The sequence below is a fragment of the Tenrec ecaudatus genome, chromosome 8 (assembly GCF_050624435.1).
Source record: "Tenrec ecaudatus isolate mTenEca1 chromosome 8, mTenEca1.hap1, whole genome shotgun sequence".
NCBI lineage: Eukaryota > Metazoa > Chordata > Mammalia > Afrosoricida > Tenrecidae > Tenrec > Tenrec ecaudatus.
This window is the reverse complement of record NC_134537.1, coordinates 8074587-8100004: the sequence shown is the minus strand read 5'-3', so window position 1 is coordinate 8100004 and position 25418 is coordinate 8074587. Positions and strand designations below refer to the sequence as shown.

Here is a 25418-nt window from a genome sequence, read left to right as displayed (position 1 = left end):
GAGACCATGGGCCAGAGCAAAGGAGCCAGGCGAAGCTCAGAGGCCGTGGCAAGGAGACCGTGAAACAGAACAGAGGGGCAGCAGGAGACTGGAGGCAGTGCAGTGGACGGGCTTCTGGCCCACAAATGCAGAGGCTCAAGGCCCAGAGACTTGTCTGCTGGCTGAGGAGAGGCACTGCTGTGGACCAAGGAATGTACCCTTAGTGCATCCTGATCTTGGTAACTGGTTAGCTTTCTAACAGTTCCCCTGTGGTGGTTACACAATTTCATGTCAACTTGATCCAAGAATGGAGGGGCGGAGCCAAAAGACGGCTCCTTGTGGGTGGGGCCTAAGAATGAAGGTTCTAGGAACTCCCACTTCCTCCCTGGAGGGAGACACACACGCTCTCTGCCTTCCCTTTCCTGCTTCTGAGATAGAGCTAGAGGAGACCCACGGCAGCACTGAGATGCTTCCACCACCACTGGATCCACAAGGCTTTCCTCCCACTGGCCTGTGACTGACCTGCATTCAGCGTCATCGCATGTGCTGCGTGAGTCTCAAGGAGTTTATGCACTAGTATCGGACATATGGGCCAATATCGGACTTACGGACTTGATCTGGACCGGGCTGGGATGTTTTCTCAATATACAATTGCTCTTGTATCTAAAGCTCTTTCTTAAACATCTATGGGTGTCCCTGAATTTGTTTTTTTAGTTAACCCAGACAAACACACCCCCTTAATCTAGTGGTGTGTGGGGCCAATGCAACAGATTCTCAAACCCCGTAGGAAAAGCTGGTGTCCGAACAGGGAGAAGAGATAGAGGGCAGGGGCGTGCCTGTGGCCATCGGCTGTGGACTGGAGTGGGAGGAGTTGGCTTCTCTTTCTCCCTGTGTCACCCGAGGGCAAACATGTCCTCCTCCTCATTGGTTCATATGTATAGAAAGACATTCCAATACATGTCTTTTAAGCACGCGTCTCCCTTGGCCATGAATCTCGACATGGAACTGCTGACATACAGGGTGCTTGGCCTTCGTGGGGACCGCCACGTTCTCAGTGGTTGTGTCCTGCCTTGGCACCAGGCGTGTCTGAGCTCTGCTTCTGGGCCAAGTCATCCTGTGTGGCGAAGGGTGGAAGTTGCGGTTGGGGAGCAAGGGGCTGTGGGCACAAGGATGGCCACGGAGACCCGGCAGCCACAATGCTCGCTCCTTTCTGCAGAGCATGTTGGGACGGGCCCAGCTGCTGGGCGCTGAAGCCACCCTTGCCAGAGGCTCGGCTAATGACCAGGTGCGGCAGGGACACTCCTCTAGTGGACGACCGACCGGCTCAAGCGTGCCTGCTCCACCTGGTGAAGGTCCCTTAGAACTGCTCCGCGGCCCAACACGCTCCCTGCTCTGCCCATCTCCACCCTCCCCCCAGAGGAGCAGGATCTGTGTCGCCCCCCCCACCCCCCGGGAACAAAAGGTAACAACACGCTCTCTTTCTCTGAGGGCTGAGGCTGATCTTGAGTGGACCTTCTAACCCAGTGCCCACAGAAGCCAGACACAGGCCGAGTGTCCGGGGGCAGGCAGCCTGGGAAACGTCTGGCCTGGAGGACGATGGGCAGGTGATGTGGCAGGGCACGGGACCCATGGGCTTCCCTCAGTACGACAACTTTCCCAACAGGGCCTGTCCCTTGAGGCCCCTGGGGACTCTGGCTGTAACAAGATGGTTCTGCAATGGGACGTGGGGTCCACGGAGAGGGTCCCGCCTCACAGACCAGCAGGAACCTACAGGCCGAGGGCATAGGACAGGCCCTGACTGGAGTGAGGATGCCTCCGTAAGTGGACACCCTGTCCTATGCCCCTTCAATCTGAGGCCAACTGTGGCCAGGGGGGCCTGCGAGGCTCACTGTCCTCAGGAGGGTTCCAGCGGCTAATGCTCTCCCTCACCCAGCCACATCCACTCTGAGGCTTCTCTCCCACTTAAGGCAGGGGCGTAGCGTTCAGCCAGCCAACCAGCCTGCTTACCTCACCATCCCAGGGTGCTCGCCTGTAGACCTGTGCCCGTGGATGCTGTGCAAGTTACATCATCCCGTGTCAACTTGGTAAGAGTGAAGGGGTGGATTCTAGCCTGTCAATCGGGTCACAACCTGAGGGTACTGCCTTAATGGGTGTGGCCTTCTCATAAGGGTCCTGGGAACCTCCCTGCGCCCCCACTCCCCACGTCTCTGCTTTACCTTCCTATTGATGAGCTCCTTTGAGCCACACCATGCTGATGGCAACCAGAGCCCTGGAGATGCGTCCACCACCATTGGCTCTACAAGACTCTGCACCCACTGGCCTGTGATTTTCCTGCGTTCATCATTGCACGTGGCCACGTGAGTCTGATGCGGGATTATGGGCTAGTATCGGACTTAGGGACTTGATCTGCATTGGGCTGGGATGTTTGCTGGATATACAATCACTTCTTGATGTCAAGCTTTCTCTTACACATACAGGAGTCCCCCTGGATTTGTTTCTCTGGTCAACCTGGCCGAACACAGTTGCCAACTAGAAATAAAGGGTATACAGGGGCTGACTAGGAATCCCTGGCAGATACAATAGCCAAGTGTTGGGCTCCAACATGGAGGTTGGTGGTTCAAACCCACCCAGGGTACCTTAGAAGAGCACCTTGGCGGTCTCGTTCAGAAGGGCCACAGCTATGGAAAACCCCTGGGGTGCAGCTCTACTCTGAGACTCGCGGGGTCTCCATGTGTTCGGACGGACTCAATGGACGCTTGCTTGCTTTTTTGTTCGACTATTGAAGACTACTCCCCCCCAGCCCCCTGCCCCTTTTCTGATCCTCCAAAGACAGTCTTGGCCAAGATTTTTATCACCATTTAATGAATGTTCCAAATACACCCTCTACTGGGCTACAGGCGAATTTCATACTGATGGAAATGGATGAGTCACCTACTCCACAGCCTCGACTGCCCTTTTCCCAGGCATCCGGACGCTAACCAGAAAGGACTCCTTCTGGAAGGTCAGGGTCACTCAGCAAGGGGGTGACCGGGGCGTTCTCCTGCCCCCATCCCACGAAGAACTGACACAGGTGGATGGATGCTGGGGTGGGGAGATGGACAGGGGGGCAGTCCCATATCACACACCAGATGCAAGAGAAGAAGACACTGTGGCCTTGCCCTGGGCCAGGCCTTCCCAATAAATAAATAAATCCATCAACCCCGGACACCACGGCAGTGGGGCGGGGGTGGGGGCAGCTCAGGGAGGGCTGGGGCGGAGGAGTCCCCCTCCCAAGGCCCCACCAGGGCCCACTGGCTACGTGCTGCACACCAGCACGTCTGCGAAGGGTCCCAGGAGGGTCTTGTTGAAGATGCAGCGGACCCACACCAGGTAGGTGGTGAAGGGCTTGATGCCATCGGTGAACGTGTGGTTCTGCTGGGCCAGGATGTAAGGCACATAGGTGTTCTCGCCCTGCTCCTGCAGCCACACCTCGTACTTCACCTCCCGCACCTTCAGGTACTTGAGGTTCCAGGGAATCTGCCAGGAGACGGTGAGGCGGGCCTCGGAGGCACCTTGCACCGACGTCTGGCACCGCGCCTCCCGCACCTTGCCCGGGTAGAAGCTGGCGGTCCACTTGTGCTTTGGGGGCCCCGGGCGGCCCTTCACCACCTGCCGGATGGTCTGTATGAGTGACGCGATGTCCACCCTGGTGTCCTGGTAGATCCTGAAGAGCCACTCTGGGTTCCGGCAGCACAGGTGCCGTGGGACCTCTGAGCTCTGCAGGATGCGGGCCTGCTCGGCCCGCTCCAGGTGCGCGATGCCCCCCTGGTCCCAGGGCCGCTCCGGGTGCGTGACCGTGTTCTCGGGCAGCGTGTTCTGCCAGGCGACATACTGCAGGTCCATGCCAGGCAGCTGGGCCAGGGTCTTGTAGGGCGTGTAGTGGTCGGGGTTGACGGCGAACGGGAAGAGCTCCACCACCGTGGCCCCCCGCGGCAGGAAGAGGGCAGTGACCAGCTGCGCCCCATGCATGCTGACCAGCATGGATGCATTGCTGACCAGCCGCACCACATCTGCGAAGGCATGGTCCTCCAGGGACACGGTCACCGTCTTCACCTGGAACTCCTGGGCCAGCGCCAGCAGCAGCTCCGCCTCGTTCAGGATGAGCCGGTTGTGTGTGCGGCTGAAGACCAGGATGTAGTCCTCGCCCAGGGGGAGTCCTGTGCCGCTCACATTCAGCTTCTCGGTCAGGAAGCGGGCAAACTGCCGGATCTCAGTGCCCGAGACGAGGATGTTGGCCTTGGGGCCCTGGGGCTGGACGAAGCCGTACTGGTACCAGGTGGTGACCTTGGAGAGGCCCACGAAGGCCTGCGAGAAGCACAGCAGCCGGCCCAGTGTCTTGAGCTGCGCCCGCAGTAGCGGCGGCCGGGGGCTGAGCAGCTTGTAGAGGTCGAAGTGGGCGCCCTCGCCCCAGCCCTCCATGAAGAAGAGGCGGGCCTCGCGCGCCAGGCCCGGGAACTGGCGCAGCGTGTAGAAGAGCGGCAGCAGGTCGTCGTGGAAGACGTGCATGAGGTTGTCGGGGTTAAAGCGGTTGGCGATGAGGGCCACGTCGGGCACGAACACCGGCTTGGGCAGGTAGCGCAGCGCGGCGGCGGGCAGCTCCAGGAAGTTGAAGTACTGGGTGTTGTGGTCCTCCACGGTGGACAGGTCGAGCAGGGCGGGCTGGAAGCGCCGCGCGCCCAGGTTGGGCAGCATGGCCGAGGCGTTGCCGTGAAAGAAGATGAACTCTTCGGCGTCGCTGGAGTAGCAGAGCCACTTGAAGCGGCACACGCGGTCGGTGTGCGTGCGGCCCGTGCACACCATGTGCGTGCCGCCCTCCGCCAGCCTCTGCAGGGCCCTGGGGTAGTCGATCCTCAGCGCGGGGCCCGGCTCGGGCGCCTGCCGGCCGAGAGCCAGCTCCTCCTGCAGCGCGGACGCATGCTCGCGGAGGCGCACGTGCTTCCAGAGCACGGCCGCCAGCACCGACACCAGCAGGGCGTTGAGCACGGCCGACAGGTGCATCTTCGCGCCCACGACGGGCCCTAGGCAGCCCCCTGGGCTTCACTCATCCCTACGGGAACCTTGGGGGCCAGCTGAGGCCTGTGGGGAGATAAGGGGGGAAAAAGGAAAGGCGTTGGTACCGTGTCTGGACTTTACAACAGCCGTTCTCAACCTGTGGGTCTTGACCCCAAAACACGTGTTTCCGATGGTCTTGGGAACCGAGACACCGCTCCTCCTCTATCGTCTCCAGACCGCACCACCCACAGATGAGTATCGGGCGTGAAGACCATTACCCATGCTACACCCTGCTTCAATACAGTTCATTGAATATTTCACAATATAGAATTACCTATTGCTTTTGTCATGAATCACTATGCTTTCATGATGTTCAATTGGTAACAATGAAAATACATCCTGCCTATCAGATACTTCATGATGATTCATCACAGTAGCAAAATGACAGTGATGAAGTAGCAAGGAAAATAATTTTATGGTGGGGTCACCACCACATGAGGAACTGTATGAAAGGGTTGCGGCATTAGGAAGGTTGAGACCACTGCTTCACGAGTTCCTACTATGCGCCCGATGAGGTGGTGGGTCTGTGAGGGAATGCTCTTCCTTGCAGGAGAACTGGGCGTAATCCTGGCCAATGCCCTTCATGTGCTGGCACCACTGGGCTGTCGGTGGAGCTCTTGGGCTAAGACGGCAGACTAGGAAGAAAGGCCCGGCAAACTACTTCCAAAAATCCACCAAGGCAAACCCCGAGTCCCAGTATTCTGACTCCCACCTAATCACGGGATAGTACAAGAATGAGCAGGAAAAAAAATTTTAAAAAAAAGAATGAGCAGGATTTCACGCCACTGTGCACGGAGCTGCCTTGATCAGTCCCAACTAGCCTTGATCGGTACCAACTAGCCTCTAGGCAGCTAGCCACAGCCACCGTGCCAGGCTGTGCACACCAAACGTGGACGCCTGAGGACAGGCGCTGAGAGCTGGCCTGGTAGGGCAAGGTGGAGAGAAGTCCAGGCCTAGAAGCCCCTGGGGTGGGGGCTCCCCTGACTCACTGCTGAGAGTGGGGTCCACCGACACTACAAGCTGTCTCCCACTGATAGTAATGGCAGCCCAGGCTTCCCACCTAGCCTCCTCTGACACTGTCCCATTGGGAGGGATGGGGCATCTGCTTACCTCCAGGAGAGGCCCCACACAGCCGCTGAGGGAGGAGGTTAATGCCCGTTCCCTGCGGTTTTGCAGGAATAGGGTGCTGATTGTCATGCGGTGTCTCTTTGACTAGAGTGATCCCTTTGCCAGTCCAGAGGGCTTCAGAGGTTGGTGGGACAGCCCCTCAGAGAGAGGGCAAGCTTTCTCTTCGGTCTGTGTGTGCCAGTGGACATTACCGGGCTGCCGCTTTCTGGACACAAAAGGAACCCAAGAGGCTCACAATTGCCTGTCCTTCAGAGTCACAAGCTGATCTTCGTTCCGGCTGATCATCATCCCAGGGGGAGTCTGTGGCTGTGGCCGTGTCCGTGTCCATCTTGATGAGGGGCCCCCTTATGTTTCCAAATGGGGATGTTCTCTGGGGTCCACTGGGACCAAGCCCAGAAGTCTCACTGGCCCCTGCTCTGAAACTATGTCCCCATGTCAGGGTGGATACAGCCACCCTGTGGCTCTTCAACGAAGAACCGTGAACCACATAGCCACTAGTTAGCTCAGTGGCTCGGGGATGTGGTATGATGTCTCCTGTGAGTGAGGCAGAATAGGTCTGTGTTATCCCTATAATTACATCCCCGTGAATCAGATGCTTTCAGATAGACACGCTCGGGTGGGGAAGATGGCTGGTTTCTCAGCTGCTGCAGGCTCTTCCAGGCTGCAGCTAGCAGCCAGCAACCTGTGTGGGAGCTAGTTCCCACTGTCAGCTGGTGCGGGCTGCTACATATTCCCTTCACCGTAGACCATCAACACCAACACGCCCCAGGAGGGTGATGCACTTTGGACACTCCTGCACCGCGTGATGGCCAAATGCGGTGGCCAGAAACCTGCAGAACCTCGAACCAGCCGTGAGCCTGTGTGACTTACGGACAGACGGGTGTGCTTCTCTGATATAACCTGTGTGACTTACAGACAGACAGGTGTGCTAAGGAGGAAATCACGGTGGCCGTAGCTTCTAATTCCCCTGCGAGACAGCTCACTTCCTTACCATTCAGACCAGGAGCGACGTCAGCAATACACAGCAGGCCAGACAAGCTGGGCTGCCAGAGCTGGCTTTCAGAGGGATGGGACAGGCAAGGTCACCCCCAGAGCCCACTCTAGAGAGAAGGGCCAGTCTTCCCACACCACCTCTGCTCCGGTGACCTGGCTGCAGGCTGGCCCTGGCACACCTTTCACTTACTTAGCCAGGCGGGCCACGTGCGTCTTGAGGCTGACAGCCTGGCCTGGGGCTCTGCCTGGGATGATGGGGGCCTCCCTCGGAACAGTGAGGGACATTAAGGATCTAGTTCCACTCCCAATCCGTACCCATACCCGGAATCCTGGTGCTACACCGGGCTGTGGACAGAGGTTCTGCTTTTTCCCTACCTGAAAAGGAAAGACCATGCCAAGGTCACCGGATACACTAACCTTGGCATCTGGGAGTGAGGACATGGCAAGCTAGGGCGGAACTTTTGAGTTTCCAATGGTTTGCTGACCCTGACTGAGCACTGTGATGGTGGGGAAGGGGCAGTAAGGACCTGGGTCAAAGTCTCGGACCTCCATCTGGCTCCAAAAGGAAAGAGGGCTTCGTAAGCAGTTGCACACGGAGGGGTCCTGTGGTGCACTGCAGCTGCTTGGCACGGCTCTTTTATCCTCAAGCATCATCACCCCCACGGAACAACTGGGTAGGAGCTTGCAAATACGAAGCGGAGGATTTGGGACGGGTGTGCTTTGCCCATTCTCCAGGGTATAAAGAGAGCCATCTCAGAGGCAGGAGGGGAGACTGTCACTACCACCCATGGTGAATTGCCGGGAAGGTACGCGTGTCTGCGGTCCCTATGCGGAAAAGCCAAAGCAGTGGCGGCTACAGCAGCCAGGGTGGGGCTTCCCAACCCACAGAAGGAGAAAGGCTGAGCGCCTCCCCTTTGCCAGGAGGCTGGCGTGCAGGGGAGCAGCAGGTCTGTGGCCCAGCCAGCAGTAAAGGCGGAGGTGGCCTGAGCACGTCCGGTGCAGTGCTGCCTCCCAGTGGTGACCACAGGCTCTCCAGCGGCACTGCTCGAGCTCAGTGCTGGTGAAGCTGTGGGATGGCTGGCTAATGGCTTCTGCTCCGCTCCAGGGTCGGGGCCAGGCTGTGGCTGTGCAGCAGGCCTGTCCCATTCCCCAGCCCAGCAAGATGCCAGCCGAGGAGGGCTTCGGTCCCTGACTCAGGTGGTTGAGGCTCAGCTCCCAAGGCCTGTGGCCAGGCTAAGCTGCAGAAGACCTCGTAGTCCAAGCCCAGCAGTCAGCCCACCCCGTCTCCAGTGCCCCAGAGGCCTGACTCAGTGACCTGGCTCCTCCCAAATGTCACCGCCACTCACAGGTGAGCTTTCCTTTGCCCATGTCCATGTATGCATCTGACCCATGGTGCTGGGGAAAAATACCTGAAAGCACCCGGAACTACATCCGTCTCAAGAAGTCGGCCAGAGTGCTCCCTAAGAGGCAAGATGGTGAGCTTCATCTCAGATTTTGGGCGCGTTGTCAGGAGAGACCAGTCCCCAGAGAAGGGCATCAGGTTTGGCAATGCAGAGGGGCAGGGAAAGCACACGATGAACCCGGAACATCTGCTGTGCCAGAGAGCCAAGAGCGCTCTGAACACAGGAGGGACGTGGTGAAACGAGGCCGAAGCCAACGAGAATGCGCGCCCAGAAGCTCAATCTGGGTCATTCTGAGCGAGAGAAGAAGAAAGTTACGATTATAAGCCACAGGGCAAGGCACACGGGCAAGAAGCAGTACTGATCTGAGCCAATAAGTGGGTGAATGAAGCAGTATAAAGGGAGGGAGGGAGGGAGAGGTCTTCCTTCCAGTGCCCTTCCAACGAATAGAGGTAGAAGCAGTTATCCAGAAAAACACGCTCTCACTCCTGCTGAGTCAATTCTAACCCAAAGCGACTTTTCAGGGCAGGGTAGAACTGTCCTGCGGGCCTCTGAGACTGCAACTCCTTATGGGAGTAGAAAGCCTCATCTTTTCCCCAAAAGCGGACGGTTGGTTTGAACTGCTGACCTTGTGATTAGTAGCCCAACGCATAACCCACTATGCCACCAGGGCTTCTTAGATGATGGGCACTGCCATTTGGCCATGGGCCAGAGGCACTGAAGGTTGCTAAGAGGAGTGGGTGAAAGTAGGGTGAGGAACAGGATATGTTCACAGGCTCTGTGACTGTAAGGTTTATTGTGCCACGGAGGCCAATAGGAACATATGGGCGGAGTTTTCTCAGGTTGAGGCTTGATTGGAGGATGACCGAAATAAATAAAGAAGGCCAGCATCCCATCTCCCTCTTGCTCCTTGGTGATGGGACTGGTGTACTGCTGCTTTAGCTAGTTCTCTGCCTCACTCTGTGAGCTACACTACCTATGGGACAAGCCAACCATGGATCCTGTTGCTAGAGCTTGAGGCTCCTTCAAGACCTGCTTGGCCACACTGCTGGTGTGAACACCGCTTGACTTTGAGGCTGGTGGATCCTGTGCCACTGTGCTTCAGTCCCAGATTCCATGGGTCCTGCTTCGCTAAGCTCCTGTGCTACTTACTGACTGTTGCTGACCCACCCTGCTGCCTGCTGTCTGGGGGCAGACTCTGCCTGCCTTGCCCGAGGGAAGACTCTGCTGTCTGTTTCCTTGACCTTGGACCTAGCAGCCCACATGAGTTGAAGGACTTCCAGTATATTAAATGTTCCAGGAAAATGAGTTGGACTGAGCCCTCTGTACAGCTGTGTGGACTAATTAGCTCTTACATTCCTTCTCACCGTATAAACCTATCTATCTATCTATCCATCCATCCATCCACAACTGTCCTGATTTTGCTTCTCTAGAGAACCCTGCCTAACACAGGATCAAAGTATCTTCTTCCCCCACAGGACACTGACTCAGCACGGAGGGAAGTATCTTGTCCCACATACTCCAGTGACCGTCCCTGGGAACAGGTACATCGGCCTGACGTCCCCTTGATAAGATGTGGTGAGAAGGGCACGAGGTCACTTCTCAAGTATTCTTGCCCCTAATACATAGCCTCGACATCGATGTCTAAATGGGGAGTCTTGGTTCTGAATCCAAATAAAGCCTGTGAACGAGAGCTGCTTTGAAAGATAACCAGCCACGGGGACGGCCACGTCCCAGGCCACGGGAGGCTCAGGCCTGACAGTTCATGCAGTGGAGGATGCTCCTCTGCATCCTGGACCAGAAAACAGCCAGCAGTGAGACAAACGGCATCACTGGTTACAGTCTGCAGACGGATTCCAGGAGCCCTCGGGGTGCTGCGGGACAGGTGTCAGGCTGCCAAACCCCCTACCGGCCCCTCTGCAAGAAAGAGAGGAGGCTGTCTGCTCCCCCGAGGACTGAGCGCCTGTGAAACCCCCAAGCCCAGTTCTACCCTGCCCTGTAGGGTGTCCCGAAGTCAGACAATCAACCACTTTTCCGACCAGGCCAGATAGCAGACTGGGAAACCCAGAGCTGAGTTTTTCCTCCTCTTGTGAGATCTCCTGAGTAGATAGCTTTTCTGCACCAGAACGTAGAAATGGAGGGTGGGGCTTGCCTCCATCTGAAAAGCCCGCTAGCCCCTATTATTAGGAACCTGGCGTCAGCTATGGTGCTTGGGTGGACACAAGTTCTGGCAAAGTGCAGAATGTGACAGTGGGGCACGTTGTCCCTGGCAAGGCAATGGCTGCTGGGGCCCACGCCCAGCAGGCAGACCTCCTAGGACTGGGAGCAGTAGACGACCGAGTTCAAGGGCAGGGACCAGACTCTCGTTCAGACGTCGGTGGAGGGGAGGAGAACTGGGATCCCCGTGGCAGGTCCCACTTTCCAAGTCAATCCAGTAAGGTCCTTCTGTCCCAACGGGGCAAGCGCCTGGACGGAGCAGCAAGTCCCTGAAGGAGGCTTTAGCAGAGGGTCTGGTGTTCACAGTGTCAGGCTCCTGGAAGGCCTTGGTTCTGAGCACTTTCCTCCATTCACACAGGTGGGAAAGCTGGACATGGAGTAAGGATGCCGTGGTCTAAAATGACTTCAGAATGAAAGCTATTTAGAGAAGGTGGGTAGCAGCATCCTTATGGGAGCGAGGGGACCCAAGGTCCGCAGAGGGCACCACACGCCTGTGGTGGGCGTCAGTTTGCTGTAAAGCCCCTGCTTCACACTGGACACCAGGAGCCTGGAGTCCGCTGTCCAAGAATGGAGGGAAGGGGCAGCTTTGGCTTGGGCCTTCTCTTGATCTCCTGGAATCGACAGGGTCCCCCTCAATTCTTGCCATTCCTAATTACGACAATGGCAGTACAGGCGACAGATGTTGACCACTCACCCGGGGCCCAGCTCTCCACCCTGGGCGTGTGGGCACAAGACACCCCTCCCTGTGCAGACGACCAAGCCGGCGCTCAGAGAGGTGAAAGCCCAGCACAAGCTTACGCATGAGGCAGCGATCAGGGTCTCACGTACACAGGCTGGTTCCGGGGTTCGTGATCCATTTCCTTTTACTTAGAAATAACTTCCGATGAAGGAAAACCCTGCACCCACACTGAGAGCTTGTGTCGGAGTGGACTGCAAAAGGCGGTGGAGAAATTCTGTTACGTTTTAAATTCCATTTTTCAGGTGCTTTTTCAAAGCCTCCCTCTTCCCCCACGTCCCATATCTTCTCACCCAGATTTACCAATCGCTAATTTGACGTTGCCTCCTGGACTTTGGACATGCTGTCAGGAGAGACCGGTCCCTGGAGAAGGACGTCATGCTTGGTACGACAGAAAGTGGGTGACTCTCAATGCAACGGCCGACAGCGGCTACGGCGATGGGCTGGAACATACGCACAATTGTGCGGATGGCGTAGGACTGCTGGTGTTTGGCTGTTGTACCAGATGCACAGGGCGGGGGGGGGGCTGTGGGGCTGTGGGTGGGAACCCGCCCCTAACAGCGACCATCAGACACAGACGGAGCCCCGGTGGTGTCTTGGTCAGTCGTGGGGACCCACCAGCCACTCCTCAGGAGGAAGAGGAGGATGTCTGTCCCTGTGAACACGGACGGATGGACCCAGACGCCCTCAGGGCAGTGCGCATCTGCCCTGCAGTCAGGACGCCAGTCAGAACCAACTCACGGGAAAGGGTGCCTTAGGTTTGGAATCTGACACGTTCATTTTCTCATTCTTTTCTTCCCTGCGCGCGTGCGCGCACACACACACACACAATCATTCTTTGTCTCCCTACACACATCACCACCACCACCACACTTTGGGACCATTAGAAAGTCCACTGGACCGACACTTGCCCTTCTAGGTCTTCAGACGTCAGTCTGTAACCCCTAACAGCAAGGTCATTCTCAGACATAAGCAAGCTCAGGGAATCAATACTGACACAATGCAATTATGAGATGCACAGTGACGCTCCGCAGGGCCAGCAGAGAGCAGGTCCCCTGAGCAACGAGTCCTTTGCATGGGGCATGGCTGACCGCTTCTCTTGCTGCTTCTGCCGGCGGTCCCTGCACCAACGACCCGATGCTCCCTGGGACGTGCCCTGGTTTCTGTCCCAAACCCCCATGCCGGAGGAAGCCGCCACCAGGCCTGTACTGAGGACAGCAGCGAGAGCATCAGCCGGCACAGTGCAGCCAGCCCTGCATGCTGGGCAGACACCAGGCAGAGTGGCAACACGGTCCCCAAGACAGGAGTGGAAGAGAGACACACTCTCAGTAAGGGACCGTGTCCCTGGTCAGGCTGACCGCCGGTGGACGGGGGGTGTGCTCCTGCTACACTGCTGGCCCCCGTGTGAGGACGCCATGGTCAGAGAGAAAGCTGGCTCAGGAAGGAGGAGCCTATGACAGCAGGGGCTACTGTGACTGCTGCCTCCTCCAGGGAGCCCCCATTGTGTGCCGGCACCTACCTCAACCAGTTCTCTCATGCTCCACCAGGGTCTCATCAGCTAACCAGCCCCAGGCCTTGTCCCTTGGATGTCTTGGTCCTGCAGCGCTGTGAAAACTGTCCGCCCTAGCGGCGTGTGAAACTCGTAATCATGTTCCCCAAGATAGGCATTGGAACCCTGAATCCTACCCTTGCAGAAGGGGCCCATGTCGGGCTGTCAGTCGAAAGGTCAGAGGTCTGGGCCCACCCCACCCTCAGACCAGCCCCAGGACTGCAGGACCACTATGCCGGGCAGGGTGGGTGGGGGGGGGGGTGTCTGGAAGGCAGAACTCTCTCCACCACCAGGGATCCTGCAGCGGGGATCCCAGATTCGAGCCTGGGTCTTGGTCTTCCTAAGCATTGCACTCAGCCGCCATCTGACTGACAGAGGCACGGAGCAGCCGGCAGAGCAGTGGTGTTTCCGGCGCTCAGGGGCAGGGCTGGTGCGGATGGCACCGGAACTGGGTGGGCATGTGCTCGTCTGTAACTTCACAGACAAAGCTTCTCCCGAGGCTACAGTGATTTCCTGCCCAGACCGGGTGGCAGGTGGCTTGGGGAGCCCAGGCCAACCTGGTCCCAAGGAGACTGGGCGGATAATTAGACCACCTGCCCTGGTGTTTTGTTGAGGATTTCGATTAAGTTACCAACTTCACATCGTAAAACCATGGCATTTCAGAGTGTGCAAGAGCCCCTAGAAATGATCGGTTCCAACTTTTATTTTATCAAGGATGAAACAAGAGACCTTGGGAAGCAGGGTGAGCTGGCCGGCAGCTCCCATGAGGCCAGGATGATGGCAGAGGTGTCCAGGCTTTGGCTGGTGGGGGGCAGGGCGGGGGAGGATGTCCTTATACACACACACACACACACACAAAACAAAAAAAGTGGGGCTGTCCTCTTCCCAAAAGCGGAGAGCCAACCTCTAGTCCATCCCTATTGTCTGTAGCTCCCAAACTCATTCCGTCTTTTCAGGTGCCACCCACACCACAGTTCCGTCCAGCCCTGTGGTCCAGCAGGAGAGAGAGCTTCAAGGGGTCTCCTCCTGACACCTCACTCACTCTCCAAGCTCACCAGGAGCTGACTCCCCCAAGCTTCCCTACCAGGTAAAAGCTGCCCCGCCCCAGCCACCCCAAGACAACTTCCCAGATGGAGGCTGCTGCCTCTTCCCCAAGCGGGTCCAGACGGCCTGCCCACCCCCAGCAGTAACTGTTGAGTTGATGGAGATGCTAGGATCTGGGCTCGTCCTAATGCTTAGCAGCTGAGTGACCTCAGGCCAACCTTGACTCGGGCTCAGCTGGTCTCCCAGCGCAAGGTGGTTCTGTGAGTTCTAAGGCAAAGCTCAGTGCCCCACGGTGATGTTCCAAGGTCATTATTATTCATCCTAATGGCAACAATTAAACGACCACGCACTGGCTTTCACTCCATTGCAGACACAGTACTCGCTGTCTCCCTGGGCTATCTGGCTTCCTCCTCTCCACTAACTACAAGTAGGTGGGGTCAGGCCCGTCCCACAGTTGGGCCCGTGCTCTGTGCCATTCCACCAAGCGCTCTCCATCGCACTGCTATGAAGCGAGGGCAGAGCTTCCACACGCCCGGGCCCAAGCTAACAGACGCTCAACATATGTAAGTTCCGCCATTCGTAGCGCTATTTTTTCCAGTTTAAAAATGCCTGGCAGTCAGACGCTGTCCTGATCAGTAGGTCCTAGAGAGGAGAGCATTCCACTGACAGTCAAATTGAGACAGACGAGGACCCCCGGGGGGGGCGGGGGGGGATGGAGTGTTTGGTTAATTTAATTTTCTGGTTCGCTCACAATTCACTAGAAGCCTTTGCTTATTGCTAAACAGTTTCTAAAGCATGGCTCAGAGCAAGGGCTCTCTAACCTGCAGTCTGGCTCAGAAACCAGCGAGATTGCTCGGACGGTCTGTCACATGGGGCTTACCCGACAGCTGCATGGCAAGAACCCAGCCGGCAACCACTGGCAGTTCACCCCTCCACTCAGGATCTTGGCTCCCAGGTTTCCTCTCGCTCCCAGAGAGCCCGCTCAGGAACAGACATGTTGGCCCTGGGCTGGAGGGGCCCTGTGTACTTGCCCTAGCTCTGCTGCCGACAGGACCCAGATTCCTCGTCTGGAACGTGAAACAGCGAGCCGGAAGCTCTCCAAGATGTGAGCGTGGCAGGAGGGACAGCCAGTGCAGAGACGGGCCTCGGTTCTGATCTCACCTCGAACGCTTCCGATCAGGAGCACCCACAGTTGCCATTACTACCATGCAAGGCTGTGTATTGGGCGCTTGTAAACCTCTGGGTGTCTCTGGGAGCCAGGGGATTTGGCAGAACGCAGGATGTATGATGTGGTCTTTGGTGCCGGGGGAGGTAACTGGGGGCAGGGTGACCCTCTGTGGGTAGGTAGTCTTAGCTCAAGGCCAGCCCTGGCACTCAGGTCCCCACTACCAGCCACTCCCCTGTGAGGAAGGTACTTTTATTACCCTTCTGCAAAGAAAGACACAAAGGGGCTGAGTGGACAAGGCACACCACTGGAGACTGAGGGCCAGCATTTGACTGCCCAGACACCTGGGGGAGGAGGGGCTACAAGGCATTCATGGGAGAACTGAATGACAACCTGAAGAAATTATCCCATGAACTTTCTAAATCCCCATCATCTCCAAGGTGGGTCAGAGAGGAGGGCTACAAAATCATAGAAACCCTTATCAACCACAAACATCAAGATGAGAAGCTGACGCTTCTGGACATCTAGATCCACACGCACTTCTGGAGGCAGTACCGGCTCCACGTCTCTCACCCAGTGGTTCTCAACCTTCCTCATGCCACGACCCTTTCACACAGTTCCTCATGTTGTGGTGACCCCCGACCAGAAAATTATTTTTGTGGCTACTTCATCACTGTCATTTTGCTACTGTGATGAATCATTCTGTAAATAACGAATATGCACGATGTATTAGATGACCCCCATGAAAGGGTTGTTTGACATCCCCCCCCAAGGGGTTGAGACCCACAGGTTGAGAACCGCTGCTCCAGCCCATCCTTCGGGAAGAGTTCTGTGCGCTCCCATTTCCACTACATTCAAAAGGCAGTTTCGGCTTCCCTGAGGGTCTCAACTCATGGTTCTTTTCAATGTCCCTGGAGAGCAACATCAGGGAGGTAGGGTAGACAGGATCAATGCTTCCCAACACTCTTCATAGGGCATTCCTTCCCACTCTGCAAGAGGTCATGATGGGGGGCGGAGGAGGGGTGGATGGGTGGCAGAGGAATTCCTGGGCCCAATTTTTCTGGTTTTCCCCTCCCCAGTGCAGTTTTCAATGTCTTAGACCCTTTTCACAATAAGCCAGGTGATTCTCCTGTGTCCTCTGAGAGCATCTATAATATTATCCCTTGGGCGGTCCCTCCCGGACAATCACCACCTGTGCTAACAACCTCTCTGCCTTGACTTTAACTGGCCCAGACAAGAGATCCCCATCAGAAGCTGAGACACCGCCGCCCCAATACTTTTTGACTCATCCCCTATGGCAATAACCTTCAGGTGAATGAACTTGTTCACTGTCGGCACACCCCACTGAAACTCACCCCCCAAGCCATGGTACTTGCTCCTCCCTGCCCATCAGAAGCCTTGCTTTTTCCAAGAGCAGGCTCTGCGAGTCAGTTGGCATAAAGCAAGCTGACAATGACCAACCACGAGGGGCGAACCTGTGGCCTGAGGGGCCCCAGCCTTGGCCAAAGACTGGACGCTACACACGTGGTTGCAAACGGAACAGCCAGCAGCAATTAAGGAGACCTGTGGGCACACGGTGAGAAACGGAACTACTGTAGAGGCACAATTTGCGCAGAAACTGTCGGATGGGACCCAATTTACTGAATAAACTTCCACCCCAACCCAGCAAAATGTTTAAAATAAAACACACACCCATATGCACGGGGTCAGGCGTCCACTGGGTCCCCCCTTCCTTCAGAGCCCACCTGGGCTCCGTCACCCCGGGAGTGGCAGGCTCTCGCTATTAGCACCGGGCACACAGTGGGTGGCTGGGCTGCAGGCCGGCCCGGGCACTGCCACCTTCCTCCGAGGGTGGAGGTGGGCTAGCAGGCCAGGCCCCTCCGCGCACCTTGCCCGGCTCCCCGCGTCCCAACACCCCAAGCAGAGGGCGTAGGGGACCTGCGGTCAGTGCCCGCGGCTAACTACGGACTGCGAGCGGCCCCAGCCGACCCTCTGCACCTCGCGCGCCGCCTCTGTCCGCAGCACACGTCACTCCTCGGCTCTGCAAGCTCCCCCCCGCCCCGGCTCTCCCACAAACGCCCAGAGATCTGGTCACCCCGGCGCCCGGCAACCACCGCCGTTCCATCCAGAGGCAGGCCCGGGGGCGCGCCCCCACCGCCAAGCCCCCACCGCGTGCAGGAGCCCCCACGGCCCCGAGCGCGCGCCGCTCACCTGAAGTCCGGGCCTGCCGGACAAAGCTGCCCCGGTCGGCGCGGCCAGGCGGGCGGCCCCTCTGCAGCGCCGCCCCGGAGCGCTCGGAGCGCGGGGGGCCGGGCTGAGCGCGCAGTCTCGGCGCAGCCGTGCAGCGGGGCTCACGGGTGCCGGCGGGGCGCCTGCGGGGCAGTGGCTGAGGGTGGTGGGAAAATACGGCGCGGGAGCCTGTGCGCGTGCGCAAAACCTCCCTCGGCCCGCGGAATCCTGGGAGTTGTAGTTTGCACCCCGGGAGGTTTGCGTTAGACCTGATTCCCACATGAAAAACAAACTCAACACCCTGTCCTCGAGCTAATACTGACTCACAGCGACCCTCTAGGACTTCCCCGGTCTAGCTTGCTAAGCCTGTAATCTTCACGGAAGAAGACCGGTGCACCTTTGACCATGGAGCGGCTTCAAACTGCACACCTTTCAGTAAGAACCAGGGCTCCTTGCCTGGTATTAGGATGACACCTTTATGGTAGTACTGATAATAAATGCAAATGAACCAACAACCAGACATTATGTGTAAAATCAAAATAGTAGATTTGTGTGTGCGTGCGTGTGTGTATATATATTCAAAACCCAACAAACAAAACAAGACCACCGCAGAAGAGTGGATTCAGACTCACAGCAACTCTATAAATAAACCAAACTCACTGCCATCGAGTCAATGCTGCCTCATAACGCCCCCCCCCCGTGGATCTCTGAGACTGTAACTGTTGACGGGAGTAGAAAGCCCAGTCTATCTCCTGCGGAGCTGCTGGTGGGTTTGAACCGCTGACCATGTGGCTCGCCGCCCAATGCATAACCACTACACGACCAGCGCTTCTTCAGAGGGTAGGTTAAGACTGCCCCTGTGGGTTTCCGAGACTGACTCTTTACGGGAAGACAAAGCCTGGTCTGGTTGGTTTCAAACTGCAGGTCTTGTGGCTAACCGCTTACTGGTCACCTCTAGGCCGCCAAGACCCCTTTGACAGCAAACAGGAGCCTGAAATACAAACGCATCCGGCCTCCAGCTGAGCAGCATGAATCCCACCTGATCCCAACATCGCCCTTCAGCTGCTCAAGACCACCCACGCCCAACTCACATGACTGTGGCTTGGGCATTTGTTGCCAATGTTCTAACTAGACCTAGGCTCCGATGTCTTGATTTGTGAATGTTAGCCCTCCACTGATTAGAGTAAATGAGAATTGAATGCGTGTGTGCATCTTCCATGACTGCTGCTATTTCTGTAGCATATTGAGAACGTATTTCTGTCTACATAATTGAGGAAGCCCTGCCTTTAATTCATAATTATTTTAAATGGGGATGCCCAGTGCTGAGGGAATCAAACTTAATAAACAAAAACCAAAAAGTTACTGCCGCCGAGTCAATGCTGACCCATTACAAACCCTGTAAAGACCCTGAGTGCGAGTTTGGAATAAGTTGTTTCAATTATGCAAGCAGTTTGACAACATAGCCTCAAACGTTTAAAAACCCCACTGCGACCTCTAACCAAGAAATGCTAAGTACCGTGGAGGTGGAGGCATACAAAGGTGGACAGTTTTGTTTACATAGTAACAGATTTAATGGTTGGAATGGGAATACTACCTTTAGCCAAGACAGTCAAGAGCAAGCAAAATTACCAGAACTGAAAGGAAATTATATATGTATATTTATATATATCCTGGCCATTTTACTTGCTCTTGATTTTCTTCCTTGATTACTATTCTGTCACTTGTCTGTCTGTCATACTCTGGTGACTTGGGTGATGCTGTGATGCTGGGAGCTGTCGCTGGTCCTTCAGATACTAGGAGAGCCACCTAAGGTGAGCAGGTTCCAGCAGAGCTTCCGGCTAAGAACAGACGATGAAGAAGGACGAGGCTGTCCACTTCTGAGGACGTTGTCTCTGAAAACCTTATGGGTGGCAGAGGGACACTGCCGGATGTAGTGCCAGAAGACACAATTGAGGAAGCGCTCCCCTCTCAAAGTGGTGCTGAGCATTCTGATGTGGATGGGACCTTCATTTGCTGATGGGCCATGATTCCAAATGAGAAGAAACAGTTACAAATATCTATGAATAATCGGAACTTGGAATGTACAAAGTATGAATCAAAAAAATTGGAAGCTGTCAAAAAAAATGAAACAGAACACATAAAAATCAATATCCTAGGCGTTCATGAGCTGAAACGGACTGATATTGGCCATTTTGAATCAGACAAGCATGGGTTACTCTTCGGGGAATGACAAATTCACTGGGGAATCGCATCACATTCATCATCAAAAAGGACATTTCAAGCTCTCTCTTCAATTATAATGCAGCCTGTGATGGGAGTGTATCTATCTGCATACAAGGAAATCCAACCTATACAAGTATTACTCAAATTTATGCACCAACCACTAAAGCGAGTGACAAAGAATTGAAGAATTCTACCAGCTTTTTCAGTCTGAAACTGATCAAACATGTGATCAAGATGCATCGATAACTATTGGCGATTGGAATGCGAACGTTGGGGTAAAAGAAGGAATCGTAGTTGAATCATATGGCCTCCAGAATTTTGCAAGACCAATGATTTCGTCATTGCTTTGCATTTTCTCAACAACATGACAGTTGCAAACCAAATAAGAAAATGGCCGACGTAAACCCAAAGATATCAGCCAGAGAGCACATTGTCTACAGATGAAATGAATACTCGACTGAAAGACAACGAAGGTCAGACGAAATGAAGGGAACTAAAACTCCTCCGCCCCACCCCTCCCCTTCCTGTTGGCCAGACGTGCATCTTTGGAAGTCAAAGCTCTTTTTGAAAGCACTTCTGTGATTCTCGACGGAGGAAGTAAAAACGTCGAATGTGGGCAAAGTTAAAACAAACAAACAAACAAACACCAGATGCCATCCACTAAAATAATACCATTAAAAGGACCCTTGATTTCTCCGTCCAGAAAGGACTTGAAGTGAGCCTGTGCAAAGTGAGGGCATCGCGTGTCCATTATTGTGTGACCTGCCCTCTTTTAATGTACCAATATGTCACAAATGCCTTGGAAATAAGAGTCTTTGGGAGGGGCTGGCCATTCCCACGGAGTCACAACAGACAGGAGGACCAGAGAAGGGACAGCTGTTCCTTGGCCCACGCCCCTTTGCTTTCAGTGCCGGAGAGAAGCACACCCATTGTTAAACGCTATGTTTCTATTTTTAATGTGTCCATGACTTTCTTTGTTGCCATGGTTTGGGTTTTTACTTTGTTCAGGACTAAAATATTTTATTCCTTTGATGGAGTTCTAATTATACCAGCAATGCGTGCTAACTTGTCCACCCTTTCAGGCCATGGAAAAATGATTTGGTTTCGCAGAAGTGAATGGGATGTGGGCAATGATTTAACCCAGTCTCCTTGTGGGAGGGGGGAGTTAGAAAGTTAAGGGTCAGATGGGTGATAAAACTGCTCTTGGGTCACCAAGTGAACAAAAGACAAATCGTGTGAATCTGGAAATGGTTTACACGTTTCCCAAATGCTTCTGGGTGCTTTGAGTAGGTTACAGGCATAAGCAACATGCTACAGCCTATTGGTGTTGAGTAGATCAATTCTGGTTCAAAGTGAACCTCTAAGACAGAGCAGAACTGACCCACAAGGTTTCCAAGGCTGTCAATCTTTACAGAAGCCAACTACCATATCTTTCTCCCACAGCGTGGCTGGTGGGTTTGAACTGCCTGCCAAGGAGAGACGGACACTGCTGGAAGGTCAGGAATAGGGTGCACCAAACTACCCCCACCACCAGCAGACATCTGTGGAAAGATTTGAGGGTGCTGACTTTGTCCTGCTTTAAATAAAACAAAAACAAACAAAACCTCACTGTCACTGAGTCCCTGCCAATGCATAGCATCCTTCTAAGACAGAGTAGAACCTCCCCCGTGGGTTCCCAAGACTGCATCTCTCTCTCTCTCTCCCCCCCCCCCCCCCCAGTGAACGCGCACCTCTCACCTCAGGTTAGCCAGGAAGCATTTGCACCACCCAAAGACAGCAGCCACCGACCTAGGCAAGCTTTTAGAAAGAATCAACAGGGCAGGAGTTTGCAGGACCACTGAAGCTGGGCATGCGGTGACACCAGGAGAGGAAGTTGGAAGAAGAGGCCTCAGGGGCAGTGCAGAGCTGGGGAACTAACAGCATGTAAAGGGCACCATACAGAGCTGCAGTCTATAGACTCTGTCTTGTCCACACCCCAGGGCTGATCCATTGGCGAGAGGCTGACTCAACTGATATCTATAAACCATGGGTCAGCATTTTAAAGCCATACAGAGGAGGGAAAGCGCTGACGGCTGGAGACGGGTGTTCTCTGGCCTGTGTATTATCTCTTTAGAGGGTAGCTGTGGGGTGAAGGATGTCAGGGTGACCTCGTTTCATGACTAGAAGGCTTAATAGCTTTGCATTGTGATGGTTTGAAATAGCACATGCTGATGGGACACGAGGTCATGGTCTAGGTCTAGAACACCTTATGCCCCTAGGTGTCAACACTACCAACCCCGGTGGCTCTGGTATGAGGCTCCCAGGCAAGCATTCCGAGGCCCATGTGTGCAGGAAAAGGTTGACGTCTTCAGACTATAAGCGAGAGAAATACCACGGGAATCGCGATGGGAAGAAATGGAGTTTAGTGATCCATCGAATCCAGAAAGAACTGGATTGAAGTCACATAGATTCTCCCATCTCTGGTCTCAGTGTCCTCTGCATTTTTCCCTCCACCACTGAACAATTCCAATCCCATGGGAGGAAACATGGGCTCCAAGCTGTATGTCAGAAATACCAAGCCCCTGGTGAGGACCTGACTCAATTTCTCAGTTTCTCAAGGAAGGGATCCTTAGGAGCAAGCAACTCTGAGGGGTCAGGATCATGAAGTGGGAAGTCAGCTCCTAGGTAATAACGGGAATGATAGTTGAGGCAGGAAGTAGGAAATTCCTTGAACAAAGTCGTGGTGATGGGGTCCGCTAATGCGTCCCGTGAAGCTCACAAAGGTGACCCTTCTGGGTGATCACAGCCAACTGCCACTGGCTTAATTTGAGCATTTGACTTTCAAATGCTCAACAAGGATGTCTGGAAACTGATTGTGGTAGAAATGGCTCAATATGTGATTGAACTATGGGATATGATAATACGTATTAACGTCCAAATAATAATAAGCAGTCCCATGTTTTAACCCAGTGTGTTTTCTCCTACTGTGCTAGATGAGTCTGGTGTCCCTTCCACCCACATGTAGGTGATGTATATTTTGGGTTTTGAATGTTTCCTCTCCGGTATCCATTGGCTTGGCCCTGCCAACAGGGACCTAAGCAACCAGTTGCCATAGAGCCGATTCTGACCCGGGGGCAGGCCACGGTCGTTGGAATCAAGCTGGGCCCTCTAGGGTGTTCGGCAGGCTGATTTTCCAGAAGTAAGTGACTAGGTCTTTGTTCCTAGGTGATTTTTGGTAGACCCTGACCTTCAACCTTTAGACGAGGAGTGTGGTAATTACATAAGCCGGCGTCAACTTGCGGAGGGGTGCAGTCTAGCCTGTCCATCCAGTCGCAGCTAGATGACCTCACCCGGAGGCATCCTGGAGAGAAATAGCTCACTGGAGGTCAGACACACACAGAATCTCTGCTCTGTCTTACTGCTGACAAGACTCAAGGAGCTGCTCTAGAGCCCTGGAGCTGGAGGAGCCACGTGGAGATCCCTGCCAGCACTGAGAAGCTTCCCCTGCCACTGGAGCACCCACTGGCCTGTGATCATCCTATATTCGGCATCATTGCATCTGTTGCGTGAGTCTGAAGAGGAATTTATATATTGGTATTGGGCATATGGGCTGATATTGGACTTATGGACTTGATCTGGACTGGGCTGGGATGTTTTCTTTATGTACAATTGCTCTTTATAGAAAAGCTCTTTATTACACATATATGAGTCTCTCTGGATTTGTTTCTCTAGTCAACCGGGGCTGACACAAGTCGTTAAGTACTAAGAGTTGCACCACCCAAGGACACCAAATAAGGAATTGCAGTGACTGAAAAGGATTTTTTTTCAAAGCATTTCACGTGGCTTTTCAGCAAGATTGCTTCCCCTGTGCACACTCCTGGGGATGAGAGTTACTGTCTGAGGTTCTAACCCAGTGCTTCTCAACCTTCCTCATGCTGCGACCCTTTAATACAGTTTCTCATGTGATGGTGACCCCCTCCCCACAACCATAACATTATTTTCATTGCTACTTCATCACTGTCATTTTGTGACTGTGATGAATCAGGCGACCCTTGTGAAAGGGTTGTTCCACCCCCAAAGGAGTCATGACCCATAGGCTGAGAACCACTGTTCTAACCAATCAGATCTCAACCAGATCCAATCCATAGAAACCAGGCAGGCCAGAGGAGAGGCAAAAGAAGGATGCAGAACAAACTCGAAAGAAAAACCCACTCACTACCATTGAGTCAATTCCGATTCACAGTGGTCCCGTGGGACAAGGTGGAACTGCCCCTGTGGGTTTCCGAGATGGTGACCGAGTGAGCAGACAGCCTCCTTTTTCAGCCGTGAGGCAGCTGGTGGCTTCAGACTGCTGATCTCACGGTTAGCAGGCCAGCCCATGACCATTCTTCCTCCACTCACCACCAGGAGTCCCTGAAGAGCAAACCTGGGTCACTAAAAGGACTGTGCTCACTGATGCTTAAAGGAGCAAAGCCTTTGCTGTGCTTTAGTGGGGAGTCTTTAAGGAAATCCCACGTGGAACAGTGAAGCCCTAAGAAGCTTAGGTTTTAGAGTTCTGGCCCCTCCCTTCACTTGCAGAAAAGAGAGCGGAGTTCTTGTGGGAGTGCTCAAGGGCCCTTAACCGGTTGCAGACTCCTAATGACTCGGGTGTTAGCGGCTGCACGCAGACGTTGTGGCAGTGATGGTGACCACAAGTCCCTCATGGTTGCCTTTTTCCCCATGAGGAACGGGGAGCTCGGAGATACAGAGGGACTTGCTGAAGGCCACCCTGTGAGGAGATAGATTCAAGGCCAGAGCGCTATAGGAAAGGCAGAAAGGTCTACGGAAGGCAGAGCAGCAAAGGGCAAGCATGGCTCAGAGTGCGAGGGCCAGGAAAGCTTCCAGCGAGAAGGGGACATGTGGGTGGGCTTGAGGGGTGAGTGGGAGTTTCTCAGGAGGACAAAAGAAAGCGCTTTCCAGGCAGTGGGACGAAGACCCTGATGTGGTGGAGAACAAACCGCCCCCCGACAAGGGGGAAGAGATCAGAATGGAAAGGGAGGCATGAGTAGCTCACCAAGGGTCTTAGAAGTCAAGAGAAACATTTAAGGTGTTCTCCCTTCAAGCGGGTGAAGAGTAGCTTCCGGGATCTTGTTCAATGCCGATTCTGATTCAGAGGGTCCAGGGCAGGGCGCAGAGCCCTGATGGTGTGGCAGGTTAAGCACTGAGATGCTTACATGCAGCAGCTCAAGCCCACCAGCCCATTCCAAGGGAGCAAGACAAAGCTTTCAGGCTCAGAAACCCACAGGGGCAGCTTCTACTCTGTCCTATCCGGTGGCTAGGAGTTGCAATGACTTGATGGCAGCGAGGGAGCACAAGCACCTCTACGCTTAGATGCCAGCCTCATGGTCACGCTGCGGGTCTCAGGACACAGTGTGGGCAGCAGGGTCTTGGGTAGATGCCACCCAATATAGGCCCACAGCTCTTGGGGCCCATATGGACTGGAATCTGAGTAGTCTGACAGAGGAGTTATTTTTTAAAATAATTTTATTGAATGTTAACTAAGCTTAATTTTGAGAATGGATGCTCACATTGTTATTAGAAAACTTAAAAAAATACGTTCGGATTCACCCGAGTAGGTGAATCACAAGTTCTCTGAAATCTCAATAAAGATCAAGTATTTCTGATAAAAATTAAGTGTCTGGATTC

At 54.5% G+C, this 25418-nt stretch overlaps 1 protein-coding gene across 1 annotated transcript; it reads right to left on the bottom strand.

Moving 5' to 3' along the window:
* Window positions 1-2826: 2826 nt before the first annotated feature.
* On the bottom strand, window positions 2827-17677 carry POMGNT2 (protein O-linked mannose N-acetylglucosaminyltransferase 2 (beta 1,4-)). Its single transcript, XM_075555990.1, has 2 exons — window positions 17514-17677; window positions 2827-5094 (listed from the first exon to the last, which is right to left on the bottom strand). The coding sequence occupies exon 2, from the start codon at window positions 5014-5016 to the stop codon at window positions 3274-3276; it is 1743 nt and encodes a 580-aa protein (XP_075412105.1). The 5' UTR covers window positions 5017-5094; window positions 17514-17677; the 3' UTR covers window positions 2827-3273.
* Window positions 17678-25418: the final 7741 nt, after the last annotated feature.